Genomic DNA, 21,373 nt, shown 5'->3' with positions numbered 1-21,373 from the left:
TACTCAATTCTTTATGAACATGGCTAATTCAGTTCCGTTCAGTCAGTATCTGTTGTCAAAATGATGGCAGCGGCGGGAATTCAGCCTAATGTTCCATTCAACATCCTGGATGATGATCACTCGGAAGAAACAGTCAACAGATCTCCGTCTCCACACTCGCCAACTCAAGAGTCACCAGAGGATGTCCTTAACCCCCTTGCTATCTACCGTATGGCCCGAACAGCTCTTCATGACAGAGACACTCACTCCTCTCCATCGACCTCACCGAAAACACATAAATCTATCTCCTCTCCGCATCAAGTACACAGACAAAAACAACTACCTTTCCAACAGATGAGGGGATTGGACATTTCTTCACCGATGTATAACCAGCAATCACAAAGTTCTTTGCAAGGAGAGGGAAAAGTTCCAGTTTTGGATTCCTCATGTGTGCTACCCCAGCCGAACACAGAACATTCGGTCTTTGGGTCCAATCAAGCGACATCTATACCAGAATTAGGAAATGAGGATATGTGGGATCCTACCGACTTTGCAGTTCTGGATATGCTTGATGGAGGAATTGCTCCCTGGACAGCTGAATATCTCACAGATGGGCAATCCGGTATAGACCCGTTTCTTTTCCCTTTTTGATCAGTTTACTATGAATCCAGACTACCATAAGTATGTAAGACTTTGCAAAGAGGTTTGGATTGGGGGACCTGTCAAGTGAGACGAATAAATGCCACACCCGCGAGATCCCTGTTCAGTTCAGTGGTTGCCAGAATTTTTGCAACTCCTTGGCATTCTAGACCTTCCGGACTCCGGCCATACATGCGCACGAAGTTGATCTGAGCAACCCTTAGATTCTTGGAAGACATCGGCCCATTTTTCATTGCCTTCTATTATCTTCCCCCTTTCATGTATTTCAAGGGGCTGGTGACAATTCCCGGTTCTGTCTTATGCAGAAATTTCACGACTGGGACCTGAGTCAATCAGTTAGCATGTGGTCGACTACTATGGCTCGGGCCTGGAAAGAGCATTACGGTTTTATTGTGGTTGGGGGTAAGCATGTATCCCTATGCCTGCCCCATGCTCCCAACCTAATAATTTGCAGGGGGTGCTGCCGGAAATGTGGTTGCGGCTAGACTAGCAGAGAATCCAAATGTGAAGGTGCCTGTGATTGGAATAGGTCCTGGGTATGTCAATCCCTTCCAAAGGCCTGTCAGCAATTTCTAACTCGTTTTCAAGAAATCCAGATCAGGTACCAGAATTAGCGGTCCCTGCCCGCACAGTTGAGTCGCGAAGCAGCAGGTACGACTGGAGCTATATATCGACTTTTGTCGATAGGCCGGACTATGAACGTGTTGAGAAAACAAATATCAGTGGTAAGGTTCTTGGGGAACCAGCAATCTGAATTATTGCACCTGGGTCCCGGGAAGCAAAGGAACCTTCAACGCCTGGGCCGAATATGGTGGCAATGGTTGGACCTGGGATAAGTGCGAAGAGTATTTTACGAAGGTGAGGAATACCATATTAGTTTAAGAACTGGTACTCGCTGGATAGTAATTAATTATAGTCCACAAGATATCATGACCACGGTCGAAACTACGATCCCAAATTCTGGCGGCTCGGTCGCGACGGTCCATTACACATTTCTCACGCAAGTTTGCTTCCAAAATTGCAGCTTTTCGAAAGGCCTTAACCAATGCCTGGGAATCTAAGGGTCTTTCATTGAACGATGACATATTCTCTGGTGAAATGAAAGGCCTCGCACATGCCGTCAATACTATCAACAAAGGATTCCGCTCAAGTGGTTTAGACCTTCTGGCCAGCAAGCCTAATGTGGATGTCATGCCTTCAACGGTGACAAGAAAAATCAATTTTGATCGGGAAAAGGCTGTCAGTGTGACTGTGATCCGCAGTGGATGGTTCTGAGGCTACGTTCAAAGCGGAAAAAGACATTATCTTGTCTGCCGGTGCTTTCGAGACTCGCAAACTACTTCTTCTCTTCGGAATCGGACCGAGAACTGAATTGGCTCGCCATGGCATCCAGCCTGTGATCATCTCAGAGCACGTTGGAGAGAATCTACTAGATCACCCTATTTTGCCCCACGTCTTTCGAATCAAAGATGGTATGGGGCTAGATAGTATTTTGCTTCACGAGGGTCCACCCCATGAGGATGCAGTGAGGCGATATCAAGAAAGTAAAACAGGTCCATTTGCAAGCGGTCTATTGGAGCTAATTACATTTTCTCGAATCGATGAGCAACTGGAGAAGTATTAAGAGTACCGTGAGGCCAAAGAGCAAAGTGGGGGAAAGATCCCCTTGGGCCAGAAGGTCAACCTCATTTCGAGATAGACTTCGTGGTATGTTAACATGCAGCTGTCAAAAATGCATTGAGCTAACGATAAAAGCCTATGTTTTGTAAATCATTCCAATGGCATTTTCCTGTCCCTCCAGAAGGTGACTGGCTAACTGTGATTGTTGATCTCTCGAGACCACAATCTAAAAATGGATTCGTCAGATTAACTTCATTGGACCCGCATGAGCAGCCCAACATTCATCTTGATTACTTCTCAAATTCATTGAATATTCTCGCCCTTAGGGAAGGGGTGCGCTTTATTGACGAAAGTTTGATGACAGGAAAGGATGTTTGCCTTGAAGCAAGATAACATCGTAGTTTTATGGTAAAAGATCAGCATGCTTCCCATATATTGCATCCTAGTATCTCAATAATTTAGCAAATTCCAAGTCAAACCCAATCCAGATAGAGGAAATTTGTATTTCGTTGTAAAGAGTATAGAAAAGCCAACTAGGCAAGCCTAGCCGCCACGTGTAAATGCGGGGAAGATAACAATAGTGATCCACGATCTGCAGGAAGGTTTCTCCGGCCTTTATTTTGTACCATCGCCACCTTGTTTGAAGAGATACACTCAATATGGAGATGCACATTATAAAGGCTCGTTGGAACGCGGGGTCAGGAAAGGTAGACGCTCCACTTTCTCCCGATATTCAACAAAATGGGTTCTACTCAAGTCGACCATTATGATGTCCTCATCATAGGCGCTGGTCTTTCCGGCATCTGCAGTCTATATCATCTACGAAAGCGCTTCCCCACCTGGCGTATTCGCGTTCTTGAAGCAGCCGAAAGTGTTGGCGGTACCTGGAATTGGAACCGTTATCCAGGCGCTCGAGTTGATTCAGAATCTTTATCCTACGCTTTCTCATTCGACAAAGAGCTCATAAATGAATGGCATTGGAAGGAGACATTCGCGCCCCAGTCGGAGATCCTGCAATATATCGAACGGGTCGCTGAGAAGCACGATCTTCATAAGGACATCAAGTTCAATACTAGAATCAAGTCTGCCCATTGGCAGAATTTTAACCGGTCCTGGCTGTTTACCGACGAGAGTGCCACGCAGTATGAGGCGGGCTTTTTTGTGAGCTGTATGGGCTTCCTATCGACACCCAGCTTACCCGCAATTCCTGGTATCGAATCATTCGAAGGTCAAGCATTTCATACTTCTCGATGGCCCAAGAACCTTGATATCAGTCGAGACTTCGCCAATAAACGCATTGGCGTTATCGGAACAGGTGCGACAGGCATTCAAACTATAACCACCGTATCAAAGGAGCCAAGCGTCAAATCGGTGACTGTCTTCCAACGAACTCCAAACTGGTCAGCACCCCTCCGCAACGAAAATATTAGTCTCAAAAAAATGAAGGACCACCAGAAGAATTATGACAAGATCTTTGATCTTTGCTCGAGGACTCCTGGCTGCTTTATGCACCCAGCGGATCCACGCAACTCTCTTGATGTGACGGAGGAGGAGCGACTAGCACTATGGGAGGAATTATATGCAAAGCCAGGATTCTCAAAATGGCTTGGCGTTTTCAGCGACACGTACACGAATCGAGAAGCCAACAAACTCTACTCCGATTTCATGGGTGGCAAGATTCGCGCGCGCATTAACGATCCAGAAGTGGCGGATAGTTTGATCCCGAAAAATCATGGATTTGGGACCCGACGCATTCCTTTGGAGTCTGGGTATTTTGAAACTTATAACCGATCCAACGTGCATCTTGTCGATATGCAAAAAACACCAGTGGAAAAGATCACGGATACCGGAATCACACTTACCAATGGCACACACCATGAGCTTGACGTTTTGATATATGCAACTGGATTTGATGCTATTACCGGTGCTTTTAGCTCTATCGAATGGCATGGTAAGAATGGCAGACCTTTACTAGGTAGCAGTGACACCGAAGAAGGTAGAATGGCGGTTTGGCTTGATCACCGACCGCGAACCTATCTGGGTCTGACGATCAACTCGATGCCAAACATGTTCACTGTTCTTGGGCCACATCAGCCATTCGGTAATGCGCCGCGAACGATTGAGCATGCTGTCACTGTTGTTTCCGACCTGCTGCAATATTGTAAAGACAATGACTATACCTATGTTGAGCCAACACCAGATGCTGTTGAGAGATGGACTGAACATGTGGTTGAATGCAGCAAGGGGCATCTCTCAAATGAAGTTGACAGTTGGATGACGGGCGTGAACAAGAATGTCAAGTGTAAAATGGTTCGTAGCGTTGCAAGGTACTCTGGACACGCTGCTGAGTATCGACGGAGGTGTGCTGAGTGTAAACAGAATGGCTGGGCAGGATTGACATTTGCCCAAACTCCTCAAATTGCTAGACTGTCTGTTTTATAATTTAAGATTCCAATTAATGCCGATAATATTGCATCGTGTCCAGCTCTAAGCTTTTATTGTTCCAGTTTAGATCTTCATAGCTCCTGCCTCCTGTTCCCCCAACTCTATTGAGCACGGATCAACAAGTCTCCTTCCTCGGGACAAGCGGAGGAACCCATAGCACATAGAAATGTACCGAGGCAGCCTGAGGGGAATTGATGTCCTGTAGCTATCCGTACATAAGGAAATCCCATTCCACGGTTGTTTGTTCTTCGCTCACGCCCCCATCAGCATCATGATGCTGTTCTTCTATGATATCTTTCAGAGGGTACACGCCTTTGCCCGGAAAGTCTTTTTTTTGATTTACTATATCCCGAAGTTTAATCGCCCAAATGCTGCCTGGAGTCACAAAACCTCTCTTGTCACGCAAATTCTGAAAGAACTTGTCCGCCACCGAGTGGCTATTAGATACCGCACTCCTAAGTCGCTGGAACCAGGTTCAGAAGGAGATCAGTTCATTGTGCTCAGCCCACAAAATACCATCACCAATCATGATAATGGCGATTTATCAAGCGCTGTTTACACAGGAAGTCTGACAGCAATTCCAACAATCCAGCCTGTACCTATTGGTGCAGTCTGGTTTCCGGATGCACCATCTCCCAATGTACCCCTGCAGCGGCTAGTCATCCATTTCCACCCAAGTGGCTTCGTCCTTTTTGGTCCACGGAAAGCTGATGGAGTTTCATGGGGGCCTACAAAGTTTGGTCAATTATCAGAATGGCCGGTACTTTCTGTTCAATACCGACTTTCCTTAGACAAGGACAAGACCACTTTCCCAGCTGCAATTCAAGACGCGATTACAGCTTATGTTTACGCTTTAGAGACACTCAAAATCCCAGCTGAGAATATTGTTCTTTCTGGCGAATCAGCAGGTGGTAATCTCGTTGTCGCAATGATACGATATATCAGAATGGAGAATCCAGCTCTGCCTCTTCCTCGCGCAGGGCTTTTATGGTCACCATGGCTGAATATGACCAGGGAGTCAATTCTTGGTCTTGACACGCATCGCAATGCTAGTACCGATTATATTGAAACTGGTTTCTGTCAGTGGGGTGCGGAGAGCTACATACCCTCTGGATGGTCAGAGCATAACCCCTACTTCACTCCACTAGGGAACGAGTTTCGATCAAATGTTCCGCTTTTTATAGAGGCCGGCACTTCAGAGGTGCTGTACGATGATATCGTGCAATTTGCTCGTAACATGAAGAATAAGGGTACGGATGTTGAACTGCATGAAGCACTGAACGCACCTCACAGTATTTTTAGCGTAGGAGAAGTCTTTGGGATGACTGACATTGCCATTGATGGCCACGCGCGGGCGATAAGATTTATTACGAGGGCTGGCGATAAGTGAATCAAAGACAGCTATGTAGCTTTTGTCATGGAAGACCCTGAGATTGAATCTGGCTCTACATTTTACTCTATTGTGTCCTTTATGCAGATAGCTTTTCTACTATCTTTCGAACTGTGTCATCGGTTTTCGATTTTTGATTTCCCCTGCAAATTCAATTTCACGTACTCAGATCGTGTGAAACTGCTAAAAATTATTTCTGTTTCTTCGTTTGCCCCATAAATACCACAAACCTTGAGTAGTGTATAGGTACATGTCTCCAAGACTGCTTCAGGAAAGCGTCCACGGCTTTTCCAAATAGGCAAGTATCCGATATCTGGCTCCACCCCGCCGGCTCCACTCGACTATCTCGCTTCCCCGCAGATTATCGCCTGGCCTGGAAACCCATCCCTCCTGCAGGTTTTGGTCTGTCTGCTACATCGAGCATGGCAAGTCAAGCCTCCAGACGCGCAGAGAGTAGTACCCATACGCGATCCTTTACTGGATGTGGTACGGTATGTAGTTCTCTTTCCTCCGGACGGCATATTCTTATGTGAACAGTGTCGGAACCGCCATGTGAAATGTGACGAAGCGCGACCAACATGTTCTATGTGCGCAGAGTATGGATTGTCATGCGCTGGATACAAAAATGACATCTTCTTCGATACAGAGTTTCCAGACAATCGCATTCGCTTTCGACGCCCTCTCTTGACAGAAAAAGAGCGCCAACGAATGAGTCAATGGCTTATATCGGCGGCTCCTCCTAGATCAACAAATCGACTTCTCTTGAGATTAGATGAAGAGGTTGAAAGCCATGAAAATAATGGGGAAGAAATACAGCTCGTGGTGGGTCCATTTGGGGTGTTCAAATCCCATAAACACCATAATGAGCAGTCGTCGCTCTTTGAGGATGCTCCTGCAGAGCATGACGTTATAGAGTCTTGCACTAGCAGCCCTCCGCAAGAGATATCACAGATTCTTGATCCATTTACACCGGTCCCAGATATTTCGCAATGGTCTCCTGGATTTATGGAATCGCTCCTTGAGCGCTCAGAACAAGACACCAGCCCAGTCACGTCAGATCTACTGGATATGGTAATTGAGCAGAGTCATCTGGAAAATACACCAATGACGTCTCAAGAATACCAACTCAACACCTTTCTTCCGAATCCCTACTGTAATTCATTATCTCATACCTCTATAATGTCTCCTCCAAGCGTTACCAGCGCTGTCCCACCCGATGCGGTATTTCTCCTGAGGCATTATTCGTCGAAAGTGATAAGCCTCATGACTCCGGTTCGACATAAAAAGACCCCTTGGCATATTTTATTCATTCCTCATGTCAAGAATTGTCTTGCTGCGTTGGCACTCGGCGAGGATTTGAATAACGCTAGTTTGTGCACTTTCTTCGGTACTCTAGCCATCAGCGCCTTCAGCTTAGGCGGCGTATCTCGCTCAGAAAGCTGGCTTGAGCAAGGAAAGACATATCTTCAGCGCGCGAGTGAACATGCAAAAGCAATGCTGATAACCGCCTACGATGTTCCAAAACCAGCAAAATACAAATCTATACTGATGGGTATCCTCACTATGATACAGGTGTCTAACTTTTCTGGAAACCGTCATCAAGCTGAGGGATACTTTTTAGAAGCTGAGAAGATTATCCGATTGAAAGGCTTGAAACGCAAAAAGTCTCGCAAAGTCCGTCTATTACATCATTGTTATGTATTTGAACGTATGTTTCATGAGAGCATATTCATATGTGGTGCTAACTCTGTCCAACGCCATCACCTCCGTCGGGCAATTGAGTCGAGCGGTCTTTCTCGCTGTAGTGTTGATGGACTTTCCTTCCGTCTGTACAAATGGCAAAATCTGCAACAGGAGATGGAGCGTGTGAGAGGTCGCGAGGAAGGTGAGAATGACCTTCACCTTGAGCGACCAGGACTTTTTTCTGCAACATTATACCCTGAGATATTTGGGGTTCCTGAGGCATGGCTAGTACTTCTTTCTTCGGTGATCCGACTGGGAGTGGAGAAAGATGGAGCCGAGCAAGATATCGATGGTGATGGTCTCAATTTGAAAGATTATATTAGTCGGGCGAAGGCTTTAGAGGACTACATCAATCAGCTCCAACGACCGAGTCAGATGTCATTCTCATCTGCAACTCATCAATCAAAGGTTGATCAACATATTCTGGAAAATATGCTTGAGGCAATGCGGAATGCCTTGGTCATTTATTTCTACAGGCGTATATATGACTTGAATGCGTCGATGTTGCAGGAAAAAGTGGCCAATGTGCGTGACTGTTTACTGCAATGTGAATATGCGGACTCCAGTGTCGTCCATGGATCTGCGGGTTTTATCTGGCCTGCTTTCATTGCAGCATGTGAAGCCGAGGACCCTGGGGTACAAAGTTCATTTTCATCATGGTTTGAGATATCAGCAAGTCGCAGTGGTCTTTCCTGTTTCAATCAAACACTAGATTCAATCCACAGGATATGGGAAGAGAAGTCGCGTGGATCTAGAAGTAGTATCACTTGGTTGGATCTGATGAAGAGAGCAGGTTATCAACATCACGGGCTAGTAATTTGATTACTATAATATACAGTACTATTTATAATTTCTACATACTCCTCCGCTATCTAAATAGAGTTAACATTTACGGGAGACTATGGCGTCTAGCAAAACCTCTTATTCACTTATTTTAGACCGGTCGAAAACTAAAATGTCTGTTCCAGTTATTTTCTTCGGCTGCAAGCATCCCTAAATACTATATCCCCATTAATACAGTGATCTGGCCCTCTCCTCCGTCGGGGATCTCGAAAGCCTCACAGTTGAGACACCCGCACCTAGGGGACTAGTATAGCTTTAAATCTACTTTCTTGAGATGCTATATCTTCGAGATAAAACCTTTCTTCCTTTTTCAAATAGATTTACTAGTATAATCTGAAACGTTTATAAACATAATTCTCTATTTGTCTTTCCACTTGTTTTTCCATCTATGTAGAGCTTACAGTACTGGGCACCTGCAGATAGTGGTGTATCTCAGTCTGCCCAGGTGGGCTATCTGCATAACTTTATAGTACCCGACCCCTGATGAAGGAAATTCTGCTCTTCAACCTGCTAAAAATGGTGTTAGTTGATACGAATCTGACTCGGAACATACTTCTATGATGCACATGACATTCCCCGCACTGCATTGAGGTGCAACCTATCCGTTTTGGTCCAGATAAGGATGCTCAACAAGAGAGATCTACATGGCATATGTTTAGGCAAGCTTCCGCGCCAGCCCCACTGCGGATCGTTGTACACTACAACTTCTGATGTCTTTGTTACCTACCGAAAAGCCCTCAAGATGCTATTGATTGGAACCCATATATCTCTGCTTTTTCTCTCTCAGACTATCTCTACATCCCTTAAACATCTCTGTGCTCCATATTCACAATGGACGTCCCTGGCATTGCATTAATCACTGGAGCCGCATCAGGCATCGGGAGAGCTTGCGCAAATGCATTCGCCAATGAAGGTGCTTCCGGTCTAGCTCTTCTTGATATGAATCAAGAAGCCCTCGACGCAGTGAAAGCCGAGATTGAAGCAAGCCAAAAACAAAAGGGCAATACTACCCCCCTCCGGATCGAAGTTTTCTCCGCCAATATCGCAGACGAGTCTAGAGTGGACGAAGTAGTGGAGGGGGTCGCTCAAACATTCGGTCGTTTGGACTATGTGGTTAACGCCGCTGGTATCGCAATGAAGCACCCTGGCGGAGCTGCCTTCTGCGAGACAAGCGACTGGGAGCGGATTTTGAATATCAATTTGACAGGGACATTTTTTGTTCTCCGAGCTGCAGCTAAGATCATGCTTAAGCAAGAGCCTATCAAATCCAGCATCACTGGCAGACCCTTGCAACGCGGCTCGATTATCAACTTTTCGTCTATTCAAGGAGTCGTCGGCATTCCTCTTTCAACGGCGTATACCGCAAGCAAGCATGCTGTTATCGGTCTCACAAAGACCGCCTCGGACGATTACGCGAGCCAAGGCTTGCGCATTAATGCTATTTGTCCCGGATATACCGAGACGCCGCTTACAACCAAGTCGCCGGAGATTCTGAAGGCTATGGTAGAGCGGGTCAGTACGATGGTGCCTATGGAACGGATGGGTAGGCCCGATGAAATCGCTGATGGGGTCTTGTATCTTGCTGGAGGTCGGAGCTCTTTTGTTACTGGGTCAAATCTGATGGTGGATGGTGGATATACCGCGCGATAAATGCTTCGTTGGTTCTTATGGTGGACCTTCGAGACATCAATGCAACAACCATTTCATTGCCGACGCCGATTTATAGCAGTTATCATATGTTATTCAGCTCCGTTGGATATGTATCTTATTTTATAAGCATAAATGAATTCTATCAAGTCTCTCAATATTTTTATTGAACAGTTATAGAGCATCTTCCGACTGTATGACATCATCTATGACCTGTGGTCATCATCAACCACACAGTAAGCAGCACTGTCCCCTTCAAACATGGAGCTAATCATGGTACATGAGATAAAAATCAGCACAGCCTTTAGCATATATTAATTCCTTTTTATGAAATAAATTGACTTCCCTCATTTTCTGTAATTCAGAATATGAATGGAGTAGGCAGTGTCCTTTATTTCTCTTGGAGCTCTACATACCGAACCAGAGCATTCAGCAAGCTCAAGCGCGTTTCTTCGAGCTTCATCTCAAATAGTACCAGAAAGTACCATTTATCTCTGAAACATTCAAAGAGACCAGTTTTTTCTCACCAACCTATATTTTATCAAACCAAATTGCTTCAAGGCAGAACAAAAATGACCAGCCAACGGGTGCCCATTGAGCCTCAACGTGTTGACGCTCCATTGACTCAATGCGCAACCTTCCTCGTCGTAACTGCAACCAACAAATCAAATTCAATTCAAACCATCAAATCCACCCTAGCTGGCCTGGATAGTCTCGCTAAAAATGTTTCTATTCGCGATCTCAACGCCCAATTCGCCTGCACAGTGGGCATAGGCAGCGATATATGGGGCAGTCTAACTGGACTCCCGCGACCAGCCGAGCTTCACCCCTTCCGTGAGGTCAAAGGGTCCAAGCACACGGCTGTCTCAACTCCAGGCGACTTACTGTTTCATATCCGCTCTGAGCGCCGCGATATCTGCTTCGAGTTTGAACGCCAGCTAATGGATCAACTGGGCGATTCCATATCTGTTGTCGATGAGACGGTTGGATTCCGATACTTCGATGTCCGTGATCTTCTGGGTTTTGTGGATGGCACGGCTAATCCTGTCGGGCCAGCTGTACCCTCTTCCGTGCTTGTTGCAGAGGAAGATACATCTGCGCAGGGCGGGAGTTACATCGTTGTACAGAAGTATACGCATGCTTTAGAATCATGGAAGAAGCTCCCCGCGGAGCAGCAGGAGAAGATTATCGGGCGCACTAAGTTGGATAATGTTGAGTTGGACGATGCAGAGTCTGGGCAGCGGTCTCACAAAACTCTTACCACGATTGAGGATGAGCAGGGTAATGAGCATGATATTTTGCGAGATAACATGCCCTTTGGGTCGCCTGGCTCGGGTGAGTTCGGGACTTATTTTATTGGATATACTCGTCGTCTGTGGGTCATTGAGAAGATGCTGGAGCGCATGTTTGTCGGGGATCCGCCTGGCTTGCATGATAGGTTGTTGGATTTTTCGACTCCTTTAACAGGAACTACCTTTTTTGCGCCTTCAGCCAGTCTTCTGGCCAGTCTAGACTCTGACTGAATGAAAGCTGCGGTCAATTTAGGCTGCGTAATTGGTTGGAGAGTTCGTATGAATACTGGAATGGAAAGGGAGAAGTAATCGTAGATTCCTTGGGTTGTGTAAGAGTTAATTATGCAATTGTAACATTGAAGACACAATTCAATTCATCCAATCAATTATGAATTCATCATGTGGGTTTGAGAGACGTTGTTTCGAATCCGACACTTCCATCCATCTCAATCCCAAGTAATTTGATAATATATGAAGTCTAGGTCTATGTTCCATACAAACACAAGTAATTCGCATTAAACATTTTCATATCCAAGCATTAAGATATTACTATATCGTGAAACCATTCAAAAGAATGTCCAGTTCTCTCCAATAGCACTTTGTACATCCCTTGCAGAGAGTCCAACCCTTCCCTTCCAAAACTTTGACGTCCCAGTCGGAACCAACTCTTCAACTTCCAAGGAAATCAAAGTACTAAACACCCAATCCTGGCATTTCCTTCTCCCATCTCTCGGCGCCGGTTATTGGCTGATGACTTCTAAAGCCTGTCGCCGCTGGGAGGAAGACAATATCGAAATCTGACACAAGCCTTTTGCCTGCATAATATTAAGCTCTGTGCCGAAGCGTGTCTCGAAATCATACCAGAGCTTATCGATATCGATGGGCCAGACGTGTAAGAAAGAGGTCGCCGAATGTGCGGGGGGGTTGATGGATTACGAAACCCCAGTGTGAGCGGTCTTATGAGTCTTCTCCTGCACCGAAGACTTCGATGGAGAGGTGGTAATTCATTGAGCTTGCGAGTTCTAAAGAGAGAAAAACTGCTTGTTTGGAATTTGTTTCTTTTGTTCTTTTGCCGCGGATGCAGGATTTAACGCTTTATTTGTAACTTGGATAAAGATAGCGTTTATCCACAAGTGCCTCAATGCAGCTGAAAGTTCGCTATATCAGCTTATCCCTTTTTGAATCTTTTTTTTTTCTCGATCTGCCGTTGGCTATGCAGCTAGGATTTGAGCGGATGAGAAGTTGAGGAGCGGGGAGCGGGTTAGTGCTTTCGAAACAAACACCACCAAAGAAGCTCCACGTCTCGCGCAGACGCCACATGTATAACGGATGGGGGTCGGACAAGTAACAAATATAGATATTTTACTGTTAGACACGAGTCGGTTCGAATTGAGATCAAGTCCATGCTTCTGAGCGTGACATCACTCAATATTATTTAGAGAGGCAGCCAATGTTAGCTGTAGGCTACACACCGATATCTTCCCAGAAAATGATTCAGTCCAGATTGCAATAAGGTGTATAGGTGACTATGTACGAGAACCTCTTAGGCACAAAAATCATTGCGCTAGCAAAAAAAGAAAATCCAAAAAGAGGGTATTGCGTAAAAGATTTATGACTTCAGTACAAAGATATGAAGTTCTTATTGGAGCAGTCATGGCAAAAGTCTAGTATGCCCGAACATGAATTATAGAGCCCACTCGTCTGTTTCCGAAGGTGCGATGAAGGGCTTGCTGATCTTCTTGATGGCATGGTCACCGCACAGAATACTGGGAAAGTTTTAGTTAAAAGAGCAAGAAATTGAGGGAAATTGCAGGGGGAGCGGAGGTTAAAAAAAGAAAGTGACTCACCATGATTCAGCAACAAGCCCATCCAATTCCTTCACGATCTCCTCTCGTCGCGAGCTTGAAAGATCTTCCTTGCTTGAATGTAGCTGTAGATCTCGGATATACTTCTTCTTGCCCCCAGCGCCCTCCAGTACCTCTTTACCCAGACAGTCGCTGTGGAAAGCATGTTGGCAAGGGAAGACGAAGAATTGACGGCTTAGAAGTGGCAATGAACAGATCCAGCACTTCTCGCCAGGCTCTACAATAGCATAGCGAGTATCCAAGCCCGCAATTTCGTTGCGTATTTGGCGGGCAGTATTTGCTGAGTTATCCATCTCCCGGCGCAAGACATCGATATCCCGCGAGTATTCCTCCAGGGCGGTACATATCTCATCTTTGAAGTCATCAATGACCACAAAGTCCGGAAAGAATGGAATCATATCCTCAATGTGAAGGAGCTCACAGCGGCGCAGAAACTCGATCGCATCTTTGATACCTGTTCCTGGCTGGCGAATCTTTTTCTCAGCAACCAAAAGCCAAAGCTTTTTGCGAAGCTTATTGTTGCCAGCGGGTCTGTCCGCAACTATCGCAGCGAGCTCGATATCGTTATGCTCCAGAGATAACTCTACTGCCTGTAGGTATTGTCCCATGGCGCTGTAGATATGGATACATGATTGCACACGTTTGTGTTGAATGCAAAGCCGGAGAGCAAAGTCAGCATCATATGGAGGAGATGATGGCTGCGACTGGAGGTATGTGAGTAGCCCGGCTTCTGAATTTGACGGACTAGATGCGTGGATGGAAATGAGTGTGTTATGAACAGCTGCAGAGGGATTTGGGTGATTGACGATGATAAAGTTCAGGTATCGGACAGCTTGGTTGTTGTTTAATGAGACGCTGGCACTGGCTGTCTTGTTATAATTGAGCAGTGCAGGAATGAGCCGCTCAGTGTCAAGATTTGTCTGTCGCATCAAAATCTCAATCAATCCTGTGGCGGCATGTGTCATGAGCACACTGCTGTACTTGTAGAATACGTCTGGGTCGCTCTGGCGCTGTAAGACACTCAGAGCTTCGGCCCATTTCTCTCTTTGTATCCAATAAGACAAAACATAGTTGAAATCACCAGCGACCGTAGCAAAGAAAAGCAGTTCTGCTTCGCGTCCGTGGCTGCTGATGATTCCATATACCGTTTTTTTATCCAAGTCCGCCTTGTGTTTATTCACGAACTCTTGAAACTCTGCTCGGACACTCCCTAGCTCATCTTTGATCTCCCCAGTAGTGACACCTTCTGTCAACTCTGCTTTAGTTGCGATGTTGTCATCTAAAGAATTCAACTTGGACATGAAAAGCTCCACAAGCCAACTTGCGACCATGAGTCTTTGCATGACAGATGATTTCTTATATGTAGACAACTGGGAGATAAGGTACTTCCGCAAGGAATCATACTCTTTGTTATCGATCATAGTCAAGCACACTTCCTCGAAGCCCTTGCTACTCTTGCCCCATACCTTTGCAGCTTCGGAAAAGCGACCATGCTTGGCTAAGAAATCGCCCGAGGCAGTCAAGACAGCATCACGCTGTGCAGGGCCACGGGCATATTGAAGCGCTTCGTCAAATTTCTGCTCACGAAGGAGAACTTTCCATATGTCTCGGTCCTCATCATTGGCAACCACTTCATAGATCTCTTGGCTTGTGAATAACCAGTATGTGTTCTGTGTGAGGTCCGTCAAGAGACCCAGGGCACTCTGTCTCGGCTCCAGAACAGTCTGTTCATACACAACCTCCTCATTCAAACGATTGACGGCAACGACTCGTCCTTCGACAAGCGCTAAAACATGCCACTGAGACAATGTCATTGCTGTGATTGGATCTTGTATCATCTTTCGTCCGCCCCGAGCAGATTCAGAGGCAGGGAACTTTGACCGAGGCAGCATCTTTGCAGTGTCAAATGGCGACTCGGAGTTAAGTTGGCCATGGTAGATGCCGTTGGAGCTCAGCCACGCAAATTCCTTTGCATCGGATTCCTCTGTCTTGAATCCACCGCCCGTTACAGTGGGAGAAGTAGTCGATGATGAGACCGTCAAGGACGATGGTGCTGAGCCAGATGGATGGGGAATCTCGTGGGCCAGGGGCGTCTCGCGCTGAAACAAATCAGCATATATAGATCCACCGCCCTCTCTTCCATGCTTTGTTGCACCAATACGGCCCAGTAGGTGGACCAGTCTTCCATAAGTGGCAACAATCACTCTCCTTTGGTCAGCTCTTGAGGGTACCTCGACGCAGATCCCGATAACGGGTGACGCGTCAGGCACTTTATAAACTGCAGTAGCATATTTCTCTTCGCGCCGATAAAACTCCGTCGAGGGTTCAATGTATGTCTCATATATGCTACCGTCTGTTGTGCCCAGAAGAATCTCGCGTGTCGAAGCAGTTGGCAACGAAGGGTTCCAGGCAATGCTTTCGATAGAGACGCCTTTCAGGCGGGACAGGACTTTGGGTTGACGAGATTGCGTGTGGAGATAGTAATTCTCGCCGAGGGTCGTGCTGATAATAAGATGCGATGCCGATGGATCAAGGAACATGCGACGGATCAGGCCGATCTCTGAGGACTTCTTGGGCAAGTCGATGTCTGGTACCAACGAACATGGTTAGCTACAGTTGGAGCTCCAGGGGAGAGGGGGGCATGGTGATGCATCATACCATCAATATCTTCAGGGGAATCAAGATCAATTCGTAGAATACGATTAGTCGATAAAGCCAGAATCAGAACATTGTTGGCGACTTGCGCCGCCACGAAGTCGGCCGCGATGGAGAACTGGAGCTGCACCCGCTGCACATCGAAGATCGGTAAGGAGTCCGGGGACTCGGTCAAGTTGTTAGGAGCAACATAATTGCTGGGTCCGTCCAGCGCCATGGCAAGCAGCTATTTCATGCCGCCCGTTAAATTCGGGAAGCTACAGGGGAGCTAGAAGTTGAAGCTTGAGCCGGATGACGGAAGACAAGCTGGTGAAATGCGGAGGGACTGTTGGTGCCTTGATGCCTGAGGCTAAAAGATGAGGCTGGGAATGGACAGCCGTGGAAGTGAAGGAAAATCTATGTACTAAACCTACATATTAAACTTTCCATCATTCATATAAGGAATTAAGTTGATGAAATATCTCCATAAAAGTACTGAGTTATACTTTAAAAAGAATACAAGGTGGTATGACTTAATATGAATCGGAATATACTGTGGCACTAATCGGCCCCCGGGGCCAGCAGGATGGAATTTCTGAGTGAGGTAACCATAGTAGGAACTTAATTTCTTTAACTTGGATATCATGGTGTTTAATGCATTGGGTATCATCATCAACCAGAAAAGAAAAATGCCAACCAAAAACAAATCACCAGAACGTATGAACATCGGGGTATCATGAATCCATCAACCAAACCATATTTCTCCCCTCTTACATCACTAAACATTCCCGCTCCGGTCGTCGGTTCTTCTCCTTGGTCTTCTCCTTATTCTTCCCCTTTTGTTTACCTTCTTTGGATCGCCCTCGTCCGGGCTTTTCCTTGCCCTCACCTGATGAACCCAGCTTGCCATCTTCATGTGCGACATCATCCACCTCTAAAATTGGATCTTCAACTTCATCTTCGCTATCAATGGTGAACTTGTCCTTGCTGAGCCTATCAGCAAATCGTTGTAACGTAGCACCAATGCGGTTCTCGCCTGGCTGGCTGCCTGCGCGACTTGCCGAAGTGCTTTTTGTGGTACGAGATCCACGACGACCAAAGGGGAATCCCCTAGGTCCGTCTTCTTCCATCGGCGTCAGTCGCGGAGACGATGCCGGCACAGACCGAGGGGGTTTAGGTACACTATCATTCCCTTCTAAAAAGACAACACTGGCCGGCCGCTCATCATTATTGAAGACTTGGGGGCCGCCGTCTGGTCCGGTGATCTCAACACTAGGTCGCGCAGATGACCCGTTTTCCACAACGCTATCTGTCTTTTCGACTGACAATCTTGTAAGCTTCCGGGAGAATTCAGCCATATCACCATCCAATGTAGTAGTGTCAGACGCTTGTGAAGAGGGTGGCTTATTGAGAGAATTAACCATGGCTGCATCCTGGTCAATGGGAAGAATCTGATAGAAAAGGAGGTAAGGTGACTCCGTTTTCAAAGCATGATCGATATCAATCAAAGTCACTCTTTCCGCTGCCAGGTCATCGAATCGCATCCAGTGTCTTGGTGTCTCGGTCGAATCACGGTATGGGCCATCCCTAGAATCGGGAGGCCCACTGAGTGTTGTGCCTCTTACAATAGCAATGTAATGCCCCGAATCAACCGAGTTGCCTCTATGGCATACCATCGCTTGTAGAGAAAGCTTGAAGTTTCCGTAAATCGGGGCATTGGCGTCCATATTGTCATCTTGTATGAAATGAGGAAGGCCAATTTCGATGGGAATATCAATGTGCGTATCAAGGCGAACGGCTTTTCCGTTTGGAAGAAAGGAGTAACGCTTCAAGCACATTCCAAGAATGGGCCTTTTAGAAGAGAAATGTGCCGCAACCTGAGCATCACTGGTTGGTGTATTATCAGTGTACCATGCTGTAGATATCAATTTTATTAGCCTAAGCCCAATTCCTAATGGAAGAATCGAAGGGTGTGTATAACATACGTATCAAACTGAAAAATTGCCATGCAGGCATCATAACTTCCTTTCTGTAGTTACCCTTGCGTTGAGGACCTTTTTCTGAGGCGGGAGAATCTGCACCGTCAACTGACCGAGGGGAGTCCGGCACAAATCTCTCTCGCACTAGGCTATCCCGTCGACCAATTCTTCGCGCCGACAGAGACTCGCTAAACTCCGAGAAAGAAGACCAAGGGCTTGGTCTTTCGATCTGAGGTGATTCTGATTGAGCAGAATGAACCGGCGACATTGTTGGTGTCATGTCTTCAACCTCCTCAACATGAGATGTCAGCCCTTTCGAGATGGACAGCGAGTCCACTGAGCGAGTCGATCCAACAGTGTTTCTTCTTTCGAGATATCGCTTAACTTCAATTCTGTTGTTGAAATAAGCCTCCAGGCAATCCTCAAGTGTGATAGCTCCGCCATCAATAGGTGCTGGCGGAATAGCAACCTCCAATAGGCGTTCATTGATGAATTTATGATCATCGCTGGCATCCTCCTTTCCGAAATGGTAGATATCCATCTTCAGTGTGAGGAGTGGCAGCTCTAGCTTTTCGGTAATGAAGGTAAATGCTTCAGATGCATCCTGCTGCTGAAGCTTAGCAGCTTCTTCCCAGCCACACTCTGCCAATGCATCCTGGATGTGCTTTGTCTTGACAAATAAAAAAGTCAGATTGAAGCCTCGAGTAGAGGGTGTGAGAAATGATTTTAGACTGAACATACCATATCGGTTTTGATCAATCTCCCGGATCGCAGCATATTCACCCAAAGTCTCAACAAGATGACCAGTTTACGTCGAGGCTCGTCGGAGAACGACTTGTACAGAATGGCCTCGAAGCAGTCGAGGCGAGCAAACATGGCAAATAGCAGAGCATCCAGGTAGCAAGTGACCATGCTTCTATTTTCAGCACCCAGGAGTTTTGTGTTCGGTGTGTAGGGTCTGATAATTCCCTCGATCGAGTCTTCTAGCAGTAATAGAAGACTGATCGCTTCCTCGATATTGCCCTTGGCGAACCGGCATGCATAGTTGAAATGTCGCTCATCTAAGTTTGCGATTCCCATCGCTCTAATCCGTTGTTCGATAGTTTTGACCTTTATAAGGATTCGTCAGAAATTGAAAAGAGGAGAGGCGGGGTTGCGGGGGAGGGGGGCGATGATACTTTCTTTTGGGTCTCTTGATCATCTTCGCCCGTTGGTTGAGAGTCAAAGAACCCACGGAATATGGGGAGTGAGAGAGAATGAGAGCCCTAAATCAATGAACAATATTAGCAAATGAATCGATTGGGTCGTGGCCGATAGCGGTGGACTGCGATGGATTTTTTGGAGAATGCCGACGATACCTCTTCTTTGCCTTGGCGCCGACGCTCACGCCGAGTGAGAAATCTATGAATGCCACTCATGGTGGAGAGGATAACGTGTGTTTGATATGGAGAAGTCTCGAAGACTCCTGGTGGAAGAGGAAAGTATTAAGTTGATCGACGAGATCTGGAACGAGCGACATGCGGAGAAGGCGAGCCAAGCAGCTTAAACTAATTGCAGGTGGGTTTTGAGGCTGCAAGATTTCCATGGAGTACCTGAAGAACACATGATCTGCCAAAGTGGCTTCTGATATGTACCACGGGGTAATGCAGGAGAACCATTCAAGTTTCAGGTGAGGTTTATGCAAGATGATTCGAGAAGAGGTCGCGGGATGATCAAAAGAAGCTTGGACATGTTGATCACCTCCGCGGGGCAAACACCTGACACCAATATTGACACCTTGTGCCCGAGGCATAAAGTATATGCCACGTGACATTCTTCCGCGAGTTGCAAATAATTTTCCCGATTGACCCTGGGCTCCATACAGAGACCGTTAAGGTGAATTACATCGTAACTCTCCCCCACAACACATCATGGCTGCCAGAGAGCCATCCAGATATCTGGCAAGGGGACTGCCCCGGACATTCGTCCCATCTACTCGTTCTCAAGCATTCCTGAACAGGCGCAATGTCTCCGACGAAGCCCCAGCTAGACGTCTGTCGGACCAACTCGAAGACCTAGAAACCGCGTCTTCATTGACTACATCGGTATCCGAGAGTGCAGCAAGCTCATTCGACCCCATTGCACGAAGCCAAACTCGCAAAACCCAGCTTCCGCGCGGTCGGTATGTATTCATCGAAAACAACAACTCCATGAAAAGAAAACATAACCCTAATTAAAATCCACCTTCTAGATACCAATTTCGCTCTCCTAAGTACGACCGTGGTCCTCTCCACCCTCACCAACCTCCGGCTCCTTCAGATCCTTCTTCTCGCCTCTTCGTCCCCGGTCCTTTCGCTCTTCCCCGTGCCGAACAGACCTACAACTCAACCGTCGCATCAGACATCCTCACCCTCTGCTACGTTCACACTCCACCAGGCTTCAAGCCTCCTCCCAAGGCGCCTCGTCTCCGTGAATGGGATGAGAGCTCACCATACCACAAGAACCGTCCCCTCCGCGGACCCCGTGGTGGAGATGTCCTCCGTTTACTCCGCAAGCCAATCAAGTTCAACAACATCCCCAAGATCGAACGTATCACTCTCCACAGCTACGTGAAGGAAGCTGCACAAGATAACTCGGGCTGGTTGCATGTCGCCGGTATTGCGGTTCAGGCTATCTCCAACGTTCGCGTCGAGACCTTCAAGTCGAAGGCCAGTGTTGCCAACTGGAGCCTTGTCCCTGGCCGTGACACTGTGGCGGTTAAGGCCGAGCTGCAGGGTGAGAACATGTATCACTTCCTCGGCAAGTTGATCGATGTGGTTCTTCCTCGCCTCAAGGATTGGCCTGGTGTTAAGGGAAGCAGTGGTGACAGCAGTGGAAACATCACCTTCGGTCTGGAACCGGAGCAGATGGCCCTCTTCCCCGAGATTGAGGTCAACTATGATATGTGAGTTAATCCCTTCATTGACTGCCGTCAGTTTTTTCACTTCTAATTTTCCTCTCCTAGGTATCCCCCCAAGATGATTCCGGGTTGCCATATTACCCTCCACACTACGGCTAAGGCGGATAAGGACGCTCGTCTCCTTCTCAGCGCCATGGGCATTCCTTTCTATGGAAAGATTGTCCAGTAGAATTTTCGGTGGATCTCGTGATCCGTTGACGTTTTAATTGCTTTCTGCCATCTCATTGGGGCGTCGTGTCTTTATATAAAACCTGTAACTTTAGAAGTGACCTACCTGCATAGTAGTCATTGTGATTCACCAAACTCGTGTATTATTTTCAATTTCAAATCTATCTCAT

The 21,373-nt window shown here is 46.7% G+C and overlaps 10 protein-coding genes across 10 annotated transcripts; 8 read left to right on the top strand and 2 right to left on the bottom strand.

The window, feature by feature from the left end:
* Positions 1–60: 60 nt before the first annotated feature.
* N7478_005808 (uncharacterized protein) lies at positions 61–630 on the top strand (the record flags this gene model as incomplete). Its single annotated transcript, XM_056922022.1, has 1 exon — positions 61–630. The coding sequence occupies one exon, from the start codon at positions 61–63 to the stop codon at positions 628–630; it is 570 nt and encodes a 189-aa protein (XP_056780059.1).
* A 350-nt stretch (positions 631–980) lies between these two features.
* N7478_005807 (uncharacterized protein) lies at positions 981–1,914 on the top strand (the record flags this gene model as incomplete). Its single annotated transcript, XM_056922021.1, has 4 exons — positions 981–1,041; positions 1,094–1,175; positions 1,228–1,364; positions 1,664–1,914. The coding sequence occupies 4 exons, from the start codon at positions 981–983 to the stop codon at positions 1,912–1,914; spliced, it is 531 nt and encodes a 176-aa protein (XP_056780058.1).
* Positions 1,915–3,000: 1,086 nt separating this feature from the next.
* Positions 3,001–4,701, top strand: N7478_005806 (flavin-containing monooxygenase; the record flags this gene model as incomplete). Its single annotated transcript, XM_056922020.1, has 1 exon — positions 3,001–4,701. The coding sequence occupies one exon, from the start codon at positions 3,001–3,003 to the stop codon at positions 4,699–4,701; it is 1,701 nt and encodes a 566-aa protein (XP_056780057.1).
* Positions 4,702–4,975: 274 nt separating this feature from the next.
* N7478_005805 (Alpha/Beta hydrolase protein) lies at positions 4,976–6,094 on the top strand (the record flags this gene model as incomplete). Its single annotated transcript, XM_056922019.1, has 1 exon — positions 4,976–6,094. The coding sequence occupies one exon, from the start codon at positions 4,976–4,978 to the stop codon at positions 6,092–6,094; it is 1,119 nt and encodes a 372-aa protein (XP_056780056.1).
* Positions 6,095–6,516: 422 nt separating this feature from the next.
* N7478_005804 (Zn(II)2Cys6 transcription factor) lies at positions 6,517–8,659 on the top strand (the record flags this gene model as incomplete). Its single annotated transcript, XM_056922018.1, has 2 exons — positions 6,517–6,585; positions 6,632–8,659. 2 exons carry the CDS (start codon positions 6,517–6,519, stop codon positions 8,657–8,659), a joined length of 2,097 nt encoding a protein of 698 aa, XP_056780055.1.
* Positions 8,660–9,511: 852 nt separating this feature from the next.
* Positions 9,512–10,330, top strand: N7478_005803 (SDR family NAD(P)-dependent oxidoreductase; the record flags this gene model as incomplete). The annotated part of the gene is made up of 1 exon (XM_056922017.1): positions 9,512–10,330. One exon carries the CDS (start codon positions 9,512–9,514, stop codon positions 10,328–10,330), a length of 819 nt encoding a protein of 272 aa, XP_056780054.1.
* A 569-nt stretch (positions 10,331–10,899) lies between these two features.
* On the top strand, positions 10,900–11,850 carry N7478_005802 (Dyp-type peroxidase; the record flags this gene model as incomplete). Its single annotated transcript, XM_056922016.1, has 1 exon — positions 10,900–11,850. The coding sequence occupies one exon, from the start codon at positions 10,900–10,902 to the stop codon at positions 11,848–11,850; it is 951 nt and encodes a 316-aa protein (XP_056780053.1).
* A 1,612-nt stretch (positions 11,851–13,462) lies between these two features.
* Positions 13,463–16,356, bottom strand: N7478_005801 (vacuolar protein sorting protein DigA; the record flags this gene model as incomplete). The annotated part of the gene is made up of 2 exons (XM_056922015.1): positions 13,463–16,071; positions 16,143–16,356. The coding sequence occupies 2 exons, from the start codon at positions 16,354–16,356 to the stop codon at positions 13,463–13,465; spliced, it is 2,823 nt and encodes a 940-aa protein (XP_056780052.1).
* A 532-nt stretch (positions 16,357–16,888) lies between these two features.
* N7478_005800 (ubiquitin C-terminal hydrolase family protein) lies at positions 16,889–19,177 on the bottom strand (the record flags this gene model as incomplete). The annotated part of the gene is made up of 3 exons (XM_056922014.1): positions 16,889–18,033; positions 18,104–18,767; positions 18,839–19,177. The coding sequence occupies 3 exons, from the start codon at positions 19,175–19,177 to the stop codon at positions 16,889–16,891; spliced, it is 2,148 nt and encodes a 715-aa protein (XP_056780051.1).
* An 830-nt stretch (positions 19,178–20,007) lies between these two features.
* On the top strand, positions 20,008–21,204 carry N7478_005799 (mitochondrial 54S ribosomal protein uL5m; the record flags this gene model as incomplete). Its single annotated transcript, XM_056922013.1, has 3 exons — positions 20,008–20,258; positions 20,328–21,020; positions 21,081–21,204. 3 exons carry the CDS (start codon positions 20,008–20,010, stop codon positions 21,202–21,204), a joined length of 1,068 nt encoding a protein of 355 aa, XP_056780050.1.
* Positions 21,205–21,373: the final 169 nt, after the last annotated feature.

The sequence above is a fragment of the Penicillium angulare genome, assembly GCF_028827245.1.
Source record: "Penicillium angulare strain IBT 27051 chromosome Unknown utg000004l_segment0_segment0, whole genome shotgun sequence".
NCBI lineage: Eukaryota > Fungi > Ascomycota > Eurotiomycetes > Eurotiales > Aspergillaceae > Penicillium > Penicillium angulare.
Note: the sequence above shows the minus strand (reverse complement) of the source record. Positions and strands in the feature narration are given on the sequence as shown.